Genomic DNA, 23,642 nt, shown 5'->3' on the forward strand with positions numbered 1-23,642 from the left:
ATTATAGTTAAGGTCGGGCCAGTCGTGGTAGGCGGTAGGGCAGCAATCTTGTGATTACTAATTTTATATTGTTATTTTTGAGACGATGACAACTCACTGTTTATTTTCTCTCTCTGGCCCACGCTCAACATTGACCAAATGCATTTACGAAGAATCATTTGTTTATGTTTTTGAGTAATCTAAGAGGAAAATTAGTATTTAAATCACATTATTAAAACGATAATAATTACGACAATAATACTTTTGAGGGAATAACGTATATCGACTATCGATTTGTTTTAAAACGATTTAAACATCTGATCAAATGTAAAGAATAGAGAATAATATTTTTGAGGGAATGTCATATCGATTTATCAAAAATTGTCTCAAAACAATTTAAACATCATTTTAATGTACAATATTTTTTTTTCATTTTGAATGTCGAATACAAAGTCAAATAACAATAAAATATAAAATCGATATGTTATTCTCTCAAAACTATTTTTCTCTATCTTTTTTTTAATGGGGGATTTTACTCTAAGATTACTTAAAAACATAGAAAAAATGATTCTGCGTTAATGCGTTTTGTCTATGCTACGCGTGGGCCAGAGAGAGAAAACAAATACGAAGTGCGCTGACATATCCTCTTAAGTCAAATCTTTGAAAGTCAAATATTTAATAATAAATTATAACATTGATAAGCTATACCCGCAAAAATATTATCATCTATAATTTTTATAATAGGTGATTGTACTCTAAGATAACTAAAAAATCATACTAATGATTTTAGGTGAAAGCGTTTTATCTATGTTGCGAGTGGGTCTGAGAAATAACAAATATTGCGCTGAAATTTGACATCCTCTTAATTGCAACAATAAATTCAAGATATATTTGTATTGAAAAAAGTACAAGACGTTGGAAAGTTAAAATTAACGGTAACAAATCAGTAGGTAGGTAACTACAGGTATAGGTTAGGTTAACCTTACAGTATACGTTATACTATATAATTATATACTTGATTATCCCACAAGATTCGACAAAATACTTGGGGATGAATTTAATAGGAAGCACACACCAAGACACATTTGTCAAAAAAAATCGAATAAAAAATGCGCACACTTTATTGGCTAAATGAAAATATAATATTATTCCCTACATAATAAGTATGTGAGGTAGATCGTAAATATACCTACTATAGAGAATATTAGGCACTAGACGTCTAGGCAGTATAACAGGTAGGTTAGATAAGGTTGGGTAATATGTAAAATTATACCTGTAATATTATAATATATATTAACCATTTTTATGTATATATAATATCCATTATGATTAGGAACGATTATGATGAGATCGTTGGTTTAAATTATAGTATAAACATTTTCAATAATTCGCAATAACATAATATATAAGTACATTTATTGAAGTTTTTAATTAATATATAATAATAATATATAACATTACTTAAATATTTAATACAAAAATGTCAATATAAATTATAGTCGCTGTTATATTCTCCTGTAGACCTATTAATATATTTTACTCTGGAAAAAGTTTATGAACCAGTACCGAATGTCTTTTCATTGATTGTTTATTAGTGAATTTTCTGAAGCAAACCAGACATTCAAACATCGTTTCCATTTTACAATTGTATTTAAGATGTCGAGCAACCGATACTTTCTCTTTGTATGATTTTCCGCATAAATTGGGGCAAGTAAACCTTAGTTTTATTGGTTCTGAAAAAAAAGTAACTTTAATTAACCTATTTTGTAATAAAAAAATGATATAATTTATAATACAATTATTCTACGGCTAAAAGCTTTCCGGGTCGCAGGAGTTTTCCATCAAATGGTCATAGCCCATAGGCTATTCACTATTATATTATTGATAAATAATAAATAACGCAATCTACAATAAGATGTATGAAGAAGCTCTTTCCTTATACGGCTCGCATAGGTATATATACCATTACTACCAACAATGGTTGATTACAATTTATAAATAACACTTTTGGAATAAAGGAAAAAAATATGGGCAAGTGGGTGGCACTCTGCTGTACAGTAGGTTACAAGTGGCTGGTCACTGTAATTGTGTTAAATTTGAATTCAATATCATTGTATAAGAAAAACGATTCTGAAGACGGTCAGTCAGCTTATGATATTACTAAGTATATGTGATGATACTATTGTGGATAAAGTAATTTATATAATACTAGCCGATCCCATGCACTTTGTTGCCCATAAAAATGGCACCTCTTAAAAAATGTATGATTGTCCCCCTCTTTTTGGGTGTAACTCACAGCAGTTAGTGTAATTCAGGAACCCTGGTAGGCAATCCGACAAAACTAACCCACCTTGGTAGACACAATAATGTTCAAAAATTCAATTTGATGCAAGGGTTGTACCTGTTCTACCCGTAATCCGTATAACCAATAATATATAAATACTGTAGCTTGAAACTCACCAGCCGCCGTGCTGTATCTAGGTATACAATTTACACGTTTATTTTAATTATTAATAATAACTGATTATTTATTAACTGTATCAGACTAAATTTATGCCTATGACACTCACAAAAAATGTAGCTTTCTATTGGTGAAAGAATTTTTGAAATTGATCCAGTATAGTTTTTGAGTTAATTTGGTACAAACAAACAAATCTTTCCTCTTTATAATATTAGTATAGATAACCTATTTACATGGAACCTTGTTTTAAAAGTTCAATCCTTATAGCTATAAAAGTTGAACATTTTATACAATTTCAACAACAAAATAATTATTAAATTTTGTCAAAAATCGAACTTTAAATGCTTATAAAAAATTGTGATTATGTAGTTTTAATATTTTTAAACTGCTATTGCAACAATATATTAGGAGCCTTGTATTAAATATTTACGCTTTTTAGCCCAATAAATAAATTTATTGATATTTATAGAAAAAAAACTAAAAAAAAGGCAGTACCCCTGGCTGGAACTTGGTATGCATGGGTTATTAATTATAATATTTGTAGTTCACACAGAAGTTACAAAATGTTTGCATGGGTCAGCTAGAACTTTAACTATGAATATTAAAAATAGTATGTAAAGAAATGTATTATATCATTGGTTAAAAATAGTCAATATTAATTTGTTTTCTGAATAACGATTTACAACCAGGAGGGGTCACTAGAGGCACTACAAACTAACGACCCCTAAAACCCCCCGTAATTACACCATTGGCTATAATCAAAATTGTATTATACAATTCTGTTATGATTACTAAGGTGCTCTCAGGTATAATAGTAATACTGCGTATGTCGGTTAGGCACAATTGTATGGATTCTATGAACATTACCAATAATATATTTTTTTATTTATAATATAATATACATTAATAAAAATCAGTTTTATATGAAATGTCACACACCAATATTGATCCAAATTTAACGATCAAACGAGAATGCAGTGTGGTGCCTCCTTGGAGAGTTCCAACATTTCTTGTGGACACCAGTCTAGCGGATCATAGTAAAAAAGAAACGTTAAATGCTATACATAAAAATTTATTCAATGAAATCATGGACTCTTTCCCATCTAAACCATAAATCTATACAGATGCCTCTAAAACAAACTCAGGTGTTGCGATCGCTATCATAAACGGAGAGCAATCCATATCGTACAAATTACCAGACCATAACAGTATATATACGGCGGAATACTTTGCACTCCTGGAAGGAGTCCACCTGGCCATTCAACTACCCGATTCCACCATTAACATTTGTACAGATTCGCTCAGCGCTCTAAACAATCTGAAATATAATTTATACTCAAGCATCCTAGCAATCAAAATAAGCAACATCATTGAAAAAGCCAACAAGAACATACGGTTTATATGGACACCTGGCCATTGTGGAATTGATGGCAATGAGAAAGCTGACAAAGTAGCTCGTGAAGCAGTAAATAACCCTCTGACTGAAATACGCACGTACTCCTCACTCATCGACATCAATAAGAATGTCAACACCTTTTGTACTAATTTATGGGAATCTGAATGGCGTCGTACACCCAATAACAAACTGAGAGAAATAACTACCGAATACTGGCCTAAGCCCCATACATCAAATCGCAAAGATGAAGTAGTTATCAATAGATTACGTATAAGTCACTCAAAGATGTCCTCCCATGGACATCTTATGCGCAGCAATGTGCCTAACCTGCAGAGAACCTCTCACAGTCAAGCACCTCCTTATCAACTGCCGTATCCATACAGATACCAGAAAAAGCCTAAAATTGCCCGACAACCTCTTTGAAGCCCTCAGCCCTATACTGACAACACCAACAAAATAATCATATTTTTAAAACAAATTGATATGTATAATTTAATTTAAGAATTTATTGTATAACTATACTCTATTATGTACTAATTACCAATTTTTGTTGCAAGCTAATAACCTTAGCAGTTGATGCTGTACCATGAATAAAAAAAAAAAAAAAATCGGTTTCCATCAAATTGACATACGTTATTTATTATTTATAATACAATTATTTAACTATTATTTAGCAGGAATACATTCTTAAACTCATAGCCCCATAGTTATAATTATAATTTATTACAACTTTGTAAAATAATATACATAAGGGAAAGAGAAAGATAAATAGAAAAACAAAAGAAAAGAAAAATACACAAAAATATATTTAGTAATTGTTTTATATTTATTATTGTTCCATTAAATATAATATCACTTTTAATGCTTATTAAATAGGTACAAATTATTATTATAACTAGGTAGGTAATTGAATATAGGATATTGTGTATAACATGTGGTGTCTCTCAAACCATAAAAAACAAATTCACACAACGTGTCCCCCAATACCAAAATATTTGAGTTATTCAAAATTAGTTTGTATTCATTAATATTAATATGTATTTAATTTCTACTACAAAATATAAAAAATAGGGAAATTATAATGACAGATTTATTTTATTTTATTACATTAGTAAGTATTTTTAATTATTTTTAGATATAGTCCTATATTATTTTGGAGGTTCTTAAAGATATCACAAATTGCCGTTGTAAGTAGGTATCATTTAATAAGGTAGAGTACCTATACCATTTAACGAAAGTTCAAATAAATGAGTAATGATAAATTATATTATTATTATTATAAATAATTTTGTCTATGTTTTTGAATCAAATGTTTTTTCATATTTTCTTTTAATGCAATTTTTTTGTAGTAAATCAAACATGTAATTATTGGTTGTATGCCATATTCAAAATTAAGATACCGACCAATTGAGTTGTTTTTTGTATGTTCTTCCACAGTCGTTTGGTGAAAAAATTTTTGTTCTGAAAAAAATGTCAAAAATATTAATTTTTAAATTAAAATAATTTATTAGCGTAACATGTACTGCAATATGGATCATAAATTCTTAAATAAAATTTTAATATAAAATGTGTATCGTATTTAAATTAAAATGTAAAAACAAGGATCAAGGACGCATTATAGTAATTATAAGAGTAGGTAGTAAGTTCAGTTGATTTCATTATATTAGTCCCGAAATGTTAATTACTTTGTGGTGGCAATGTCACGTTTTATTTCTAGGTAGGGCTATAAGAATCTACAACAAATAACAATTATAAGGTCCGGCTATGAATTTAATGTGATTTTATCCCTTCACCTTATATATATATATATATAAGTATTTTTTTATTTTTAACAAATGTTGGTCTTTTAGAAATTTAACAGTAGGAAAACAATTATACTCAAACTTCAAATCAGGAATTTGAACATCAACTTATATGACTGTCCAAATCCGCAATAGCTTGATAATTGAAAAGTACGTAGGAAATACTGAGGTTCAGAGCTATAGTTATACAATCATTGGGCTGAAATAGGAGAGGGCCTTGGGGGTAAGCCCCCCAAACACTCTATATTTTTCTTAAGCTTATTCAATATTTTATAAGTGGCTTTAACAGGTCAACCTTCCCAAATCTTAAACCCTATTTGTGCTTATGGTACTGATATAATACAGATCTCTAAATATTCGTCGATAAATCAGTCTGCTCATAGTTGCGTTTGAACCTTAAATCATTACAATGTATGTACTTTAACTATTTGCTGTGTTAAAAATAACCTCTCACTTATTAGTTATTTTATAGTGATTATTGACCTAACGCATTCGCAGTAATGCATTGTTACCTGAAATGGGTTAGGTAGAGGAGATTACTTTGGACACAGCTCGACACCTATAAGAGGAATTCCATATAATCTAAGGTTTGAACCTAATCGCTATTCGCTAAATCAGAAATCTCTACGGTAAAATGTGTTTTTTATTATATTATAGAATATTAAAATTTTGAATATCCGATGTCGGATGTTTCAAATGTTGATACCAGTACCTGGTATATACCATATAACCGGAACTGGCAATACAGTATTTACCAAAAATACCAGATTTCGGTACCTACATACAAAAAATATCATATCTTGGTAAACACCCCCCACCGTTTATAACACTACTGATTCAAAAAATACCAGTGTCAAAATTTATGTCAAAAATGAAAAAGGTATATAGGGACGTAACTTACATATTATTACGAGTTATAAATAATGTTGGTCATGTTTTTGAATCACATGTTTTTTCAATGATTCTTTTAACGCAAATTTTTTGTAGCAAATCCTACATTCAAACATTGGTTCTACTCCACATTTGAATTTAAGGTGTCTACCAACTGATCTTTTTATTCTGTATGATTTTCCACAATTATTAGGACAAATAAATCTTAATTGTTTAGTGTCTGAATCTGAAAAAAATAATTACATTTGTCTAAATTTTTATTCTTTCATACTAAATTATATAAGATGTTGTTAATAACTAAATTGAATTATATATATTTTTACAAATCATATTAATTGTTTCATGATTTGAATTACATTTTAAGAGGATTACATTTTACACACATACGTTGTATACTTGTATATAATTTAAACACTTACAGCAAATCCAATTGTATGTTGTTAACCTTAATATTAAAGCGAATTAACTTATTATCAAATTTAAAGTTAAGAACGTTAAATGTGTATGCACATAAGTTTTTTACGGTGTTTTTAAGCGAGTCATGAATATAATTGCATTTTAATATATTTTGTGTCACACCTGCACCGAAAGTTTGGTTTTCGATAGCGGTTGAAGTGTTGGAAAGCGTTCTTTTGCCGTCCAGCAGGCGGTTAAGTGGGAATCCCTAAAAGTGCCGGGCGGTAAAGTGGAAATCCCCAAGTGCTGGGCGCACATATCATGCGCGTATCCCCTGCACAACCAGACACTGAAATCTAATATCTATACCACAGTCCTTACAAAACATAAACTTTTGGTTATATCTTATATACATATTATAACCTCCATGCGTGACGCTTAAAATGAATAAAATCAAATCGTTTCTTTTATAAAATATTGCCGTCGTAGAATTATGGCCTTAAGTTGTTGCATAGATCTCTGCATTACCTTAGCCGTGATCGATGAATACAGGGGCGTGACAAAAAATAGTATGTGTGGCTCGTGCGGGAAGACAATTTCAGTCTTGGGCGAAATAGCTCACTTCCCGCCCTTGTCACACAATATAGTATTACATCGTCATTCCTTGCTTATAAATTAAAATACTGTAAAAATTAAAAACTCTATGTGCAAACACAAATAATGCTCTTTTCTTTTAAGTTATAACAGCTTAATCCACTCTAATACTAAAGCTAACAACCCAAAATTGGCTCTGACAAAGATCGCATATGCATACACTGATGGTCTGGTCCAAATAACATAAAAAGTACGGTATTCGGGAAAAAAGGTCCAAAATAAAAATACGGTAAAAAAAGCGCCGGAAAAAAATGACCTATAATTAGTTTGTTACTCTTAATTAGTTAATTTTAAATTATTATTATTATTATTCTAGATGAAATTGTTTTTTTTTATAATTAATTAATAAAATACCTAATTATAGTAACTAGTATATTTTAGATTCTGAGCGAAGCGATGAATGTATTGATTTTATAATGATGTGTTTTTTTTTTAATTTTTAATTTTTAATTTTTTTGTGTCTGTCATCATCTTTTAGGACAGTAAAAATGCTTGGATTTTCTTCAACAGTAACTTTTCTGATAGGAAAGTTAATCTAGTTGGTACTTTGGAGGGGGGGGTCAAAAGTAAACATTTCCCAATAATTTTCAAAAGCGACGTAAAAAACACAAGAAAAATTAAGGAAAAACGGGAATTCTTACGCAAATCTGTTTTCAAGTTTTGGTTTTTGGTGCAACTCTTAAACAAACGACCGTAGGTACATGAAATTTTGACTGAATGTTTATATTAGCATTTTCTATACACCATAACATTTTCCAAATAATTTGACTTATTTTGAGCTGTTTACGGACATTTTCAGTTTCCATTTTTTTTAGTTTTTTTCTCTATAAATATCAATAAAATGTTATTTGTTGGGTAAAAAAGCGTGAAAATTTAATGCAAGGCTTTTGATATATTGCTACAATAGCTGTTGAAAAATATTAAAAATACAAGAGCACAATTTTTTTTTATAAGCATTTAAAGTTTAATTTTTGACAAAATTATCAAATTTAAAATTTAATAATTATTTTGTATTTAAAAATTTATAAAATGTTCAACTTTTATAGCTAAGGATTGAAAATTGAAAACAAGGCTCCACGTAAATAGGTTATATATAAATTACTTTATTCACAATAATATAATCAAATATACTTGGTAATATCATGCTGACTGACCGTTTTTGCTCAGAATCATTTCTCTTATACAATGATATTATATCATTGAATTCAATTTTAACACCATCCATTACAGTGACCCACTTGTAACCTACTGTACAGCAGAGCGATATCCACTTACCCACCTTTTCAATATTATTAATATTATTTATATATTTCTCAAAAAAAGAATACTGGGCTTCACTGAGTATTTTCATGTGGAGGCCCAGGGGCTACTATAATAGTAAATTTTCCTATTTTATTTTTTTATTTCTATTTCATAAGATTTTAAAAAGTTTTAATAATATTATATATACAATTACATAAATATATTTTATGATTAATGAATAACAATGTTTAGTGTACACACCTATAGTTATTAAATAATATAATATAAAAGTAAAAAATGAATAATTATATTAAACTTATTTAAAGCATGATGATACATCATATTAAAAACAGTGTTACATAACTATTGATTAATAAAATTGCAATAGTTCTGATAATATTCATAGAACAGTTAGAAATTTGGAATATTTAGAGCAAATTATTGAATGTTTAGTGTTTAATGACAAGGAGCTTTTATTGCCATATTTTTATTTTGGGGATTTTTTTCCCTAGATTCAAAAATACATATTATATTAACCACAAAAATAACATAAAAGTAGTTTACTTAATATTTCTTAACCCTTTTAAAGTTTTAAGTACACAATAATTAAATTAAGAACAGAATCCCAAGCATTAAATACACATCATATATATATGGACAAATATAAACCTAGACACTTGTTGTGTGAATATTAATACAGGGAACCTATCCGTATACCTAATAAAAATGTACTTGTTAGAGTATTAGTATGGTATTATAACTTTATAGGTACCATATTAGCATATTCTCATATAAACCAGGGCTTAAAATCAAAAATATTTTTCCGATTTTAGTTTAAGTTTCAGTTGTCGGCATTAATTTTTTATGATTTTGATTTCGGTTTCGGATAACAGTATTCTTTTTTTGGTTTTAAATACCGGTTTTTATTTTTTTTCGATTTTGTTTTCGGTATTGAATATTGGTTTCAAGCCCTGATATAAACATCAACAAGAAACAACAAAATATAAAATAGATTTATGAATAATCACAGATATCTAAATACAGATATATGATAGTAAAATATAGGCCAAAGAAAAGAAAACACATAAATGAAAGATTTTACAATTTTTGATTAAAAAAAAAGATATAAATGTAATAAATGTCAACAAAAATTATAATTTATTTATAAATATTATTATGTCAAAGAAGATACTGTGGGTATTATATAAATATTTAACATAGATTTGATAAAATTAATATAAATACATTTTAACATATATTAACCATAATCAATAGGTTTATAATGTTTAATCATTCATGACAAATATAATATACTCAAATGTTGGTTTTATGCCACAATTAAATTGAATGTCTACCAATAGAAATTATACTTGTGTATAATCTTCCACAGTAGTTTGGGTACCAATGTGATCTCTGAAAAATACCTGAAAAATGTGTCTTTAGTCAACATATTTTTACAATAAATTTAAATATCATATTTGCATTTTAATAACATATTATGTATATAATATACATATTACATAATACATAATACATATAGTGTTTTTTAAACCCACATATAAGTACAAAAGGTGTTTGATATTTTTGTTAATTTTTAAAAATAAACATAAATTACTGTTATATTTTTTATTGAACAGTGTAAATTGAATAAATTATAAATCTGAAAACAATTATGTATCTAGGTATAACAATCATTTTAATAAATACATAAAAATATTGACTTTTTGAAAACAATGAATATAGTGACTATTGCAAAAAAAAAAAAATATTACAATAATAATTAATATACATTAATTTGCCTGCTAATAATCCAAAATAAATACATATTAACTATGAAGTTTTAATGGTAAAATTTAGCGTGGTTGGCGAGAAATGCAAAGGGCAAGACCCACTAGATAAATAAGAAAAAATAATTTAAGAAATCATCCTGTATTATCTAACCAGTCTAAAATTATTTTTCATGTGTTCGCGATTACTTTGTGAACACATATAACATGATTTTTCAAGTGATCTTTTCTTCCAAATGTTCGATAACAAATATTACATATAAATCGTTTATAACCACATTCATGTTTCAAGTGATGTACTAATCTGGGTTTATGTGAATATCTTCGACAACAATTTGGACATGTAAACTTATATGAAATGGAAAGATTTGATTGTCTTCTGTATTCAGATTGAAGACCTAAATATTAAACAATTGATTAAACATTTACATATGAAAACAAAACTATATTGAATAATAATAAAAATAATAATAATAGTGCGCTGACCGTGTTCATAAGGCATTGGAAAGCTAATATTATAATTATGATATTATGATTAAAAGGAAGTTTACCTACATAGGTATGTTGTATAAATATATGTCTAAATTATATCTATTCAGTCTATATAACGTGCTGGTAATAAAAGATAAGGCACCTATTAAAAAGGCAGGAGTAAAATGATAATTAATATAATATATATGAACCACTTTAATATAAGGGATAAAAATATAGTAATAATTAGGATTATAATAATCAATTGTAACTAAAATGTTATCAATTTCATAAATCAGAATCTGATACTCAATATACTCTTACCTACTTATAATATTGTGTACCTTTAAACCTATTGTACATTTTACACTGAATAATTGAGAATAATTTCCAATTGATTTTATTCTGTTAAACATCGTACAGTGTCTAATTATTATACAGTATATTATATACAAAAAAAGATAATATCTGATGACATTACAATTAACTGTATTCTGTAGGTAACTATAAAGCAACAAAAAGTAAAGTTATAATGATATTTTCCATATTTTATTAAATTATAAACATATGCAGCAGTTAAATTAACAGGTACCAAACCAAACGCACTAGGAAATATTAATAAAAATAAACATAAAATAATCTTATTTCACAAATAAATTAGCATTTATTTACTTAAAATAATATACATTTTAAAATGTAAGGTGTCAATTAATTGCATAAGCTGTTTTGTGTTTATTAATGTACTTAGGCTTATACAAAATCATCAATCATGTATACAATAATAATATGATAGAATTCATAGTTTAAAGTGGTTCAACAAAACAGTCAATTACATTGTATCACACAAATAACTATGAATGATACCAAGATGACTTTTTAAAGTGCCTTTTTGGCTAAACTTTTTACTGCATAACCAACATGCAAATTGCTTGCGACCACCACATTCATAATTCACATGATTGAAGTAACTACCTTTGGACTTGTAGATTTTGTTACATGATTTATTTGGGCACGTGTAACCGTCAGTTTTTTTTGATTTAGTCCCTGAAAAAAGATATTGAAATTAATAAAAATAAGCATTTATGTTTATTTTAATATTAGGTAGTTATAAATAAAAAGCTGATATGATAATATAAACTGATTCACAATTATGTATGCTGTATTAAATAAAATGTATATAATTTATTTACATACATCTAAATTTAAAAATAATATAATTAAAATAATAGATTTTATTATGCAAGGATATATTATAGTCAATGAGACAAATTATTTAATTATTTATTCTTATAATATTATACATTTATATTCATAACTATACATGAAAAATAATTGCACCTATATTATGGGTATATAAAATTGCAAACATTGACACAGTGTGTTAACAGCAGTGGCCAGGCGTAAAAAATAATATTTTATTTAAATATAATAAACCAAATTATTTGTTTATATTCTAAGTATATAGGCATTATCTCGTTGTCTCCTATAATTTTTTGATACCAATTAAGACTAAAATAATACTAATAATTTAAAATAGATATTAAATATTATATGATAGGACAAAAAAGATTAAAATATAATCATAATAATGGACACATAATTAAATTAAACTTTATCCGATAACTTTATGGATTATGGCTAAATGATTTTTCAAAGTGACTTTTTGTGAAAAATTTTTAGAACATATATGACATTTAAATCGTCTTTGTCCTCCACATTCAAATTTTAGATGGTTATTCAAGCTTGTTTTCAATTTATATACACGTTTGCATGATACAGTAGGACAGTTATAATATTGGATAGTCCCTGAAAAAAAAAGAATATATTAGTATTTGCAGTAGGCATGTTATTATATCACTTTATAAATAACATACTAGTTTCATATTCAAATTAGACTTTAGCAGTCATCTATGTATATAAATGGTTTAATGTACAAACTATATAATTATAAAAGCACAATGCAGCATGAAAAGTGAAAATAAGTAATAAAATATAATACACCCATCTAACTATGTTTAATATAATAGTTATATGATTTACTCATTTATTATAAACAAATAGGTAATTAATGATTAATTTCCTTATTTTGATTTTATCAGCTGAAAATCTGAAATCATTAGACAAATTATGTGAATATCCTGTGAATGTAATAATCATGAACACAATATTATTATATTATACAATCAATGGTATTATTTATAGTTTATAAAAAGTTAACAGCATAAAAATTATAATTATACAATTTAGATAAGTGTTAACTATTTTTACATTTTTATTTAATAAATAAAAGTTTCTAAATACAAAGATTGTTTGATAATATAAAATTATTTTTTATTCACAATGTATAGGTAGGTAAGTTGTGTTAAATAAAATGTACATAGGACACATAAATCTAAAGGACAAAACCAATTTTATTAGAAATAATTGATTTTATTATGCAAAGTGCAAACATAACATAAGTTTTTATCATATTGTATAATACTTATATTATGAGGTTTACTCAATTTTAGTCAAGATGCCAAATTATTAAATTATTTATTCTTATAATATTAAACATTTATATTCACAGCTATACACAGAAATAGAATTTTACCTATATTATCTGAACATACAATTATACATAATATTTACCTACTCAGTATAACTTATAACTAAGGCCAAAAATTATATGCCCTAAAAAACTATAAAATATGTATGCAGTTATACCCTAAAAATTATCAAAATATGCCCTTAAAATATGCTCTGAAAAAAAAAATTTTATTGTAAAAAATGATTAAATGATTATTTTTTTTATGTATTATACCATTCATTGCCAATGAATAATGATTTACACAAATGTGTGGTATTAAAAAAATTAAAAAATTAAAATTAAAGTAATAATTAATTAATAATAAGTTAAACAAAAACATGAGTGACTATTGATGTGACTACGACTAGTGTTAGAAGTTTTCACTTTTACCTCTTTTCATAAATGAGTTGAAATACCCATAATAAGGTATTTGAGTGAAACAAATTAATATTTTGTGATTCCCGAGTTTTCAATATCTTAAACATGCTCCAAAAATATACTAAAAGCTAAAATATGCCCTAAAAATGCAAAAATACCATAATATGCAAAAATATGCAAAATAAAATGTTGTATACAGCATCATTAGGTTATAAAACAAATTTTGGTATAAACTAGCTATTTTTTGACCAACCAAAAAAATATACAAATGCATAAAAGTATTGGCCCTACTTATAACAGTCAATATAATGCTTAAAAATGTATAATAGATATTAGATACCTATTATAGTTTATACTTAAAGATTTAAATATAATAATACAAATCTTTTTTTTTCTGGCATGATATTTACCTATTTAATTAAACGTAATTAACTTATGAATTATAGCTAAATGAGATTTTAAAGTGCATTTTCGTGAAAAAGTTTTACAACATAAATGACATTGGAATTGTCTTTTTCCTCCACATTCATATTTTAGATGTTTGTTTAAGCTGCTCTTTAATTTATATACACGGTTGCATGCTATGGCAGGACAAACATAATATTGATTCGTTCCTGAAAAAAAAAAAGAATTATATTAATACTTGTATAATATTTAAACTTTATCACTTTATAAATTGATATTTTATTTGGTTTTATATATAAATTTTATTTTATCTATGTATATAAACCGGATGTATTCAAACTTTTTCATCTTATGGCTGCTTTGGGTATTCATAATATTTTGATAGCTCCCAAATTATTAATGTTAAAAAAAAATATTGAAATTTCATGTACAATAATAATAATATGACCAAAGTACTAAAAATAAAACTTTAAATTACCATTTAATTAACTAACTACGTGTGTTTTGTTATAGTTTCCATAATTCCTATAGTAATTATAACTTAATATTACATTCATTTTAGTTTCCAGTTCTTTGACTCGGTTCCCTTTACCAAATTCAGTGACACAGTTTCAATACCTCTGATATAAACTGTTAAATTATATAAGCACAATACAGCATAGTGAAAATAAGAAATAATATATAATATATTATATAACTATAGTAATTATGTAACCCTAACCTCACCTTCAGTTTTAAGTACAAGTAAAGAATATACAAAGTGGGTAAGTGGATTTTGTCCTGCTGTACAGTAGGTTACAAGTGGGCCACTGTATAATGGATGGTATTAAATTTTAATTCAATGATTCATTTATTATATTTTATTTTTATTTATTGTATACGAATAAACGATTCAGAGCGGAGACGGTTTGTTAGCCTGGATATTTATATTGTTATTACTTGTTATTAATACGGTAGCCGGTAAGTTGAATTAATAATATAAAATTACAACAAAATAACTAAAATCGTTATTCTTGGTTATTTAATATGTAATTTTATCGTCGAACATAAAATAAGAAACCGTTTTTATATTTTTTTAGATTTCTTGGTTACAGAATAACCTACTTATGTGGAACCTTGTTTTAAATTTTCAATCCTTCGCTATAAAAGTGACATAGCTGTACATTTTATACATTTTTAACTACAAAATTAAATTTAACAAATGTTGTTGAAATCAAACATTAAATTTAAAAAAAATTTGTGCTTATGTAATTTTTATATTTATTAACTTATAATGTAATAATATATCAGGAGCCTTGAATTAAATTTTCGCGCTTTTTGACCCGGAAAATAAAATTTTATTGACATTTATAGAAAAATTAATTTTATAATGTCCGTAAACACCTCAAACTAGTCAAAATATTTTGAAAATTTTAACAAGTATAGAAGCATTTTTACTGTCTCAAAAGGTGATGACACACAAAAAAAAAACCACATAAATCATTCTAAAATCAATACACTCATCACTCCACTCAGAATCTAAAATGATAATTTATTAATTTACAAACTACTTTTACATTTTATTTAACAAATAAAATTATTAAGTGTTGAAACTAGTAGATATGTATAATTTATAATTAATAAATAAGTATTTGATTTAGATTAATATCATAGATAAATTTTAAACATAAAATATTAATAGAATATATAATGAGGGTTGATTAAATACATATACGTCATATTGGGATAATATATTAACTACTTGAACAATTTATGCTGTACATTACAACTTACAGTACACATACTGAGTACTGATAAATATATCTGAGATACACAATAAAACCAAATTAACAAAAGCACAAATTGCTTTTATAATAGTTATGGTGAATTGAAATTTGTAACCACTTTGATTAAAATCAAATACTTTTTTAATACTTAGCAAACAGATTTCTTCTTAATACCTATATTTAAAATAACAATAAGAATGTCATGTATGGTAATAATAATATAGTCTACTTGTAAAACAATATGTTTTATCAATTAGCACTAAATTATATTTATTAATTTTAATTAAGTATTGAATATTTATATAGCATAATATAAAATAAATAATAATTTCTAACCTAAAACTATAATCCATTTTTAATAGCAAATTAGACATTTTCATTTAAAATAGTCATACAGTATAATTCATAATAAATAGGTTTATAACCAGATTAATGTATAAAATACAAGTAACTTATTTTCTTTTATTTATTTAGAAAAACAATTATTTACAATATGTAATCTGTATATAGAAAACACAATATACATTCAATTTACAAGGCTTCATAGCTTGAATAAAGGCGTCCACTAACATTACTTCAACCCTTATCAACTTAAAAATAAAGCACAAATTACAGTATTAACATATTATTACATACACAAATCAGTAACTGGATTATCAGCTGATTTGTGATTAATTAAATAGTAGATACCTTCTGAAAATATTATTGTTTTAATATTATTCAATTGTTTTTGGACGTTGTACAATAAAATTATTCTTGATGATTAGGTGGGGCTTTTGTACGTTAAATTTTGTAGTTAAATCAGATAAAAATTGTATTATTCTAGAAATAGATAGGTATATCAATAAAATATATAACTATTACAGTACTACATGTACATGTAAAATACTAGTTAAATATATACCTAATAAATAGTATCATATAATTATGTATTTATTTATTTAATAAGACATTTATGAATGGTAGCAGCGTGTCCTTGCATGGCTGATTTTTGTTTGAAAGCCTTTGAACAGCATGGACAATGGAATCTCCTCAAATCTCCACATTCATATTGTATATGTCGATTTAAGGTGTTAGAAAATTTATAACTTTTACCACAATTGTTAGGGCAAAAGTGACGAGTTTTCTTTGATTGATGGTTATCATACCCTGAAATTAAAATTTGAATTAAACTTAGGTAATTTATATATAAATATTTTATAATATATAGATTTTCAATGTTTTGAACAGTTTTACTTATAAACAATGTCATAATTTTAAATGTTATTTACATTTATTGTATTTGTGTTGTTTGAAATAATTTAAACACAAGTGCACAACCTACTTGATTTATCCTAATAGTAATAATAATACTACTCACAATAAAATTGAATGAAAAAGCATAGTTTTTATCATACATTTGTTAAGTGATAATTACAAAAAATTGCTCTACAATATATTAATTGAACTTCCAGGTAAAAATCTAGATAAATATAATTTAAAAAAAAAATAATAGCAATATTAATGGATATAAATAGTATTATTCATTTCTTAATGTACAGTATGTACACTGATAATAATGATATTATAGTAACAAATACATAATATTATTTATATATTAATGTATTACCCTATTTTGAATTATATTAAATTAACATTATAATTACTAATTACGTATATTGTTTATAAAATGTATACAATATACAAATATATGAGTTGATAAGATAGTGCCATTTCCTTGGACAATAAAATATGTTCTACTAATATCAAAAGGTTTCTTGGATGAATATTATTTTTAAATGCAGTCACTGCTTATTTGACTCACATTGGGGCCCAAGCATATGAGTTTATTAACCGAGTGACTCAAGAGAAAAGGCCAAGAATAAAATATATATGACGTATATGATGATAAAAAGGTATATAAGTGAAATAGAGAAATTAGGGCTTAGGCTACTAATTTACTACTACTATGCAGTTATAAATATTCATTATTATTTACTCATATATTTATTTATTATGTGTTTAATTATATTTATATATAGATTACATAAAAATAAACATATAGTTCAAAAATATGATGATATAATATAAACAACTTAAAGAACAGCTAAGATCTATTAATGTTTGTTGAGTAAACTGATAAATTGGAGACAACGATGAATTTTATGGTGGGAGAGATCGTCGGGATCCTGACTGAGAAATTCAGCTATAAATTGGACATAATAGTATGTATTTTACTATCAGAGAAAAATCAATAAAATATTTAAAAAAATGCTTGATTATTAGTTATTCGTCCAATATGTTTTTTTAACAAACCTCATTAACCAGTATATTGAGTCCAATAGAAAAATTGTTTTCTATGTGGTACTATGGAAATGTAGGTGCATATCGTGATTATCCTATTTAAGTACAACAGATGAATGAATCATTTAATTGTGAATCCAATGAGCGCAACTACTGTATAAAACAGTGATGCCTTCCCGTGGCTGTTTTTGTGTTAACATGTTTTTTTTACATCATATGGCATAAGGGCAAGCAACAAGTAGATACAATATGGTAATGAAATATTAAATTTAAATTATTGGTGGGCTGCACGAAGGCAATTGCTAACTGGTATAAAAGAACAAAAACTAATTAATCACTATAGCTTTTATTTTAATTTAATTGTACTATTTAATACTATAAAAATTATTTATATGTTTTAAAAATTGAATGGTTTTCAAATTAAAGTGTTTCATATTCAACTATATCTAAAACAAAATACATTTTTCAAATAACAATTAAGATATAATTTGATGTATTAATGCTAAGTGTGACTTCAGATTAGTGTTCTGTGAAAATTTTTTACTGCACAGGTTACAAGAGAATGTTTTTTTACCACCGCATTCAAAAAATAAATGTCGTTTAAGGGTATATTTGTTCTTGTACGATTTACCACATTCTTTTGGGCACTTAAATCTTTGACCGGCACAAAAATCTGCAAAGAATAAATCAGTGTTTAAATCATTAACAATAACACATAATTCATATTTAAAAATAGACTAGATACAAACAAATCAAAGATAATATAATATTATAAAATTAGTACACAACATAAGTAGGGTTCAGATTTTGAGGTTTTAATAGTATAAGAAGCAAAAAAAAAAAATGTAAAATAAGGTTTGTTCTATTTTAATAGAAATGAAATAAAATAAATTTATAAATAACAATTATTTCTATAGGTTTTGTTTAATTATTTGTGTTTAAATATGAACCCTAGTAATTAAGGATAATTTTATTATATAACTAAAATCACTTATAAAAACCAATTTTAGAAAAAAAAAATATTGTTTTTAGTCATGAAATAATTTAATAATTGATAAAGAAAACATTGATAAATGCAATAATAAATATTGGTTTCATTGTTTCATCATTTAACTTTAAAGAATAAGTTAATAATAAAATCCTGTTAAAATAGTCTTAAGATACCACTATGGCAGTATGTAGCTAAGTTTGAAAATGAAATAGTTAACATGGGGGGCACTTACAAAATTATAAAATCTAACAATGTACCACGATGTATCAATCTCAAAATGGAATTCCACCTACCAATTTAACTACTGTACATTTATAAATTTAATATTACCTATTGAAAGTAAATATACTACAAAATGTATATAAAAAAGTATTTAAGGGTTTATACATTTGTATTGCTTTCAGCTCATTCTAAATACATTTTTTCAATAGTAATAAAAATACAATGAATTTTGGACATTTGGAAATTCCTCAACCGAAGATAACTTGTACATTTTAGCATCATACAACAGACAATTTTCATTTATAATTTATGTACTGTTTAATAATTAAAATATTATCTTAGTAAATAATGGTAAGAAATAACAATTGCCTAGTCATAGTACATCAATGATATATTTAAAATTATTTATAATTTAAACAATATATTATGTAAGTAATTTTTAAATTGTCATCATAAACGTTAGATATGGTTATTATGAAGTTAAAATATGCTTTTAAATCTTAAACTATAATACAAATCTAAATATGAATATCATCAATTTTCAAAGTATCAAGTTATGAATAGTTCTGGAAAATTGATTTATTCACAAAAACATATTTTTAAATTTTCAGATAATACCTGTATAAATGTATTTGAAATTTTTGAATTATTTATAAAAAAATGTTTGTATGTATCAAATACTTAAACATATTCAAGGACTTTATGAATTAAAAGAACATGTCTCTTCATGTTCGTTTTTACTGTAAAACGTTTTGGACAATATATGCATTTGAACTGAGGATCGATACCACATTCATATGTTAAATGTCTCTTTAAGCTTGATTTACGTTTTTTTTCCTGTATAATATCGACCACAATTGTTCTGACAGAATAAAGGATCTGGTAATAGATGTTCTGAAATTACAATTTATAAATTAGATACAATATACAAACCTAAGATACATTTAAAATTTTAAGCAAATAAATACAATATTGAATACATACATATAATATACAATACATTAATTTGTTACACAAATTATGATGATGATTATAAAAGTATAATTGTAAAAAAAATATTGTTGAAATACTGGAATATATTACTGAGTACTGACATAATACTACAAAATATAGCAAGCAAACACAAAGGTAAAATACTATAAGACTATAGGTTTATCAGGATTTGCTTGGTATTCCAGCAAATATCTATAAAATGTACTAGCCTTTTAACTTTTTCATTCTGCAAAAGGATAAAATAACAATTTATTTAATTTTACCAAATCAATTTATCTGTATTTTATTTTATTATTCATGTCTTAACATTTGTATTATAACATTCCAGCATTATTGGGTAAATATCAACATTTAGAAAAATAAAACTTCAAATGTAAACATTAAAAAAAATAATAAATACAGAATAATAAACATTCAATAAAAACAATCATATAAAACTACAATTTATTAAAAAAATATTAATTTAGTTAAGTTTTCCTACATAATTCTGTTTATTTAATGCAACAACACTATTAGACGAAAAAGTTCCTTACCTAAAAATTTAAACATACTTATATTTTTGTTGGAAACTTTGGTTTATACTAAAATATATATTTAATATTAATTTGTATAACTATATTTTACTATAATGAATGTTCAATACATGTCTTTTCATACTGCCCTTATCAGCAAATCGTTTTTGACACTCGGGACACTGAAATTGAGGAACAACTCCGCATTCGTAAATAAGATGTCTTCGGAGACTAGATTTTTGAAACTTGCCTTTGTATGATCTGCCACAAACATTTGGACATTCAATTGGATCTATATGTTCTGAAAAAAAAAATTCAGCATTTTTAATAATTTTAGATTCTGAGCGGAGCGATGAGTGTATTAATTTTACAATGATGTTTGTTTTTTTTTTAATTTTTAATTTTTTAATTTTTGTGTCCGTCATCACCTTTTAAGACAGTAAAAATGCTTGGATTTTCTTCAACAGTATCTTTTCTGATAGGAAAGTGAATCTAGTTGGAACTTTGGGAGGTCAAAAGTCAACATTTCTTAGTAGTTTCCAAAATCGACATGAAAAACAAAAGAAAAATTAAGGCAAAACGGGAATTTTTACGCAAAATCTGTTTTTGAGAAAATCGATTTTGGTTTTTGATGCAACTCTAAAACAAATGACCGTAGGTACATGACATTTTGAGTGAATGTTTATATTAGCATTTATTATACACCATAATATTTTCCAAATATTTTGACTTATTTTGAGCTGTTTACGGACATTTTCAGTTTCCATTTTATTTTCTATAAATATCAATAACATTTTATTTGTTGGTTAGAAAAGCTTGAAAATTTAATAGTAGGCTCCTAGGTTATTGTTTCAAGAGCAGATGAAAAAAATTAAAAATCCAGTTACAATTTTTTTTTATAAGCATCTAAAGTTCAAATATTGACATAATACGTAAAAATGACGAAAATTTGCAAATTATTTTGAGTTAGAAATTCATAAAAAATTTTGTTTTTACATCTAAGATTTGAAAATGTAATACAAAATGTCTCATAAGTTTGTCTACCTTTATAAAAAAAAAAAATGTCTACAAGAAAGTCAAATTAAAATTTGTATGAACATTTGGAATTCATATTTTTACAACATTTGATATTCACTCGATTCCTCGTGTAACGATTTTCTTATTTTGTTTTAATTAAAAAATGTATGACTGTAGATACTTGAAAATTTCACTGAATGAGTATATTAACATTTTCAACGTGCCCCAAAAATATCCGGGTCCAACTGCACCACTCTTGTGGGGGGCCCGTAAGTTCCTAGTTATTTATTCATTATTTATTACTAAGGCCCAGATTTGAATGCAAAATGCATTATTTTTAGGGAAATCCCATAGGATTGACTTGCAGGGCTTGCAGGAAATGCTTTTTAAGTGCAAACTTTGTTTAATACACTTGATAATAAATTGAAAACATAACTTTTATTTGTGGTTTTTAGCAATTTTAACAACTTAACAATTTTTGAGTCATGTTTAAAAACAATAATGCGGTTAAAATGTATTTTTTGAATATATTTGGATAATTCTTAGGGAATTTAAATTCAGGCCATAATTATTACATGTTATTATTTTTATATTTAGGTATTATAATATAAATACCTAACCTGGCTACTGTCTTTTATAATTTAAAAACTAAGTAGTTTTAGATTTTTTTTCCGATTACCGATGGGCGATAACTGATAATAGCTATGCGTATTGTTTTATAGCAGAGGTTAATCAACGGTAAATTAAAATCTCAGTAATATATATAATATTTTATATTATCAATGTATCATAATAATTCTGGATCATATTACACATGACAAATTAGATCTAATTTGTCATGATATTACATAAATTATTTATTATATTACATTGATTAAAACAATCGATGCTTATGATAAGCATTACGCACTCCCCCGCCCTAGTCACAACAAACATACCCGCGGTCGTTGCGGTCGGTTATATTAAATTTAATATTTTACAAATAGGTAATTACTTTATTAATTTATGATTTCAATCAATAGGGCCGAGATAGTACACACGTTTCCGTAATAAATAATACATAATTTACCGGTTTGGTGGTATTTCGATCACGTCATAAATAGTATATATTTTATAGCGAATTTCAAAAATATGTAACGAGTTAACTTCGAAATGATTAGTGCAATCGTTAAACTAGACTTGTTGAAAAGTGGAAAAACCACAGCTGATATATATATAATAATATATATTAAAGTATTTTTATATATCTGTGGGAAAATCAAAACAAAAAAAATAAATCGAAATTTGTGAGTGACGAGCCCAAGTACCAATTTGTCGCTTTTTTATTTACTGGTATTTTACAAACGCCAATTTAATACCTATACGCATTATGAATTATAATTATAGGTACCTACCTGTGCAAAGTACCTATCTATTACACAGCTAAC

At 25.8% G+C, this 23,642-nt stretch overlaps 2 protein-coding genes across 2 annotated transcripts; both read right to left on the reverse strand.

The window, feature by feature from the left end:
- Positions 1 to 6,552: 6,552 nt before the first annotated feature.
- LOC132952474 (gastrula zinc finger protein XlCGF49.1-like) lies at positions 6,553 to 14,068 on the reverse strand. Its single transcript, XM_061024781.1, has 4 exons — positions 14,065 to 14,068; positions 11,944 to 12,123; positions 10,866 to 11,006; positions 6,553 to 6,755 (listed from the first exon to the last, which is right to left on the reverse strand). Exons 1-4 carry the CDS (start codon positions 14,066 to 14,068, stop codon positions 6,553 to 6,555), a joined length of 528 nt encoding a protein of 175 aa, XP_060880764.1.
- Positions 14,069 to 18,994: 4,926 nt separating this feature from the next.
- LOC132951723 (uncharacterized) lies at positions 18,995 to 22,868 on the reverse strand. The gene is made up of 3 exons (XM_061023649.1): positions 21,330 to 22,868; positions 20,526 to 20,587; positions 18,995 to 19,157 (listed from the first exon to the last, which is right to left on the reverse strand). Exons 1-3 carry the CDS (start codon positions 21,621 to 21,623, stop codon positions 18,995 to 18,997), a joined length of 519 nt encoding a protein of 172 aa, XP_060879632.1. The 5' UTR covers positions 21,624 to 22,868.
- Between the last annotated feature and the right edge of the window lie 774 nt (positions 22,869 to 23,642).

This window comes from Metopolophium dirhodum, chromosome 9, assembly GCF_019925205.1.
Source record: "Metopolophium dirhodum isolate CAU chromosome 9, ASM1992520v1, whole genome shotgun sequence".
Taxonomy (NCBI): domain Eukaryota; kingdom Metazoa; phylum Arthropoda; class Insecta; order Hemiptera; family Aphididae; genus Metopolophium; species Metopolophium dirhodum.

Bases quoted from the DNA above. Each gene is read 5' to 3' on its own strand.
- LOC132952474 (XM_061024781.1), bottom strand. The intron at 11,007-11,943 runs GTATCATTCATA...TTTAATATTTAG, and splicing joins CACTTTAAAAAGTCATCTTG to GTCTTCAATCTGAATACAGA. The intron at 6,756-10,865 runs GTAATATTTGTT...TATTTTTTTCAG, and splicing joins TGGTTATAAACGATTTATAT to ATTCAGACACTAAACAATTA.
- LOC132951723 (XM_061023649.1), bottom strand. From the start codon at position 21,623: ATGACGGACACAAAAATTAAAAAATTAAAAATTAAAAAAAAAACAAAC. The intron at 20,588-21,329 runs GTATTGAACATT...TTGTAATTTCAG, and splicing joins AGGGCAGTATGAAAAGACAT to AACATCTATTACCAGATCCT. The intron at 19,158-20,525 runs AAAACGTAAATC...GATTTATTCTTT, and splicing joins GTCGATATTATACAGGAAAA to GCAGATTTTTGTGCCGGTCA.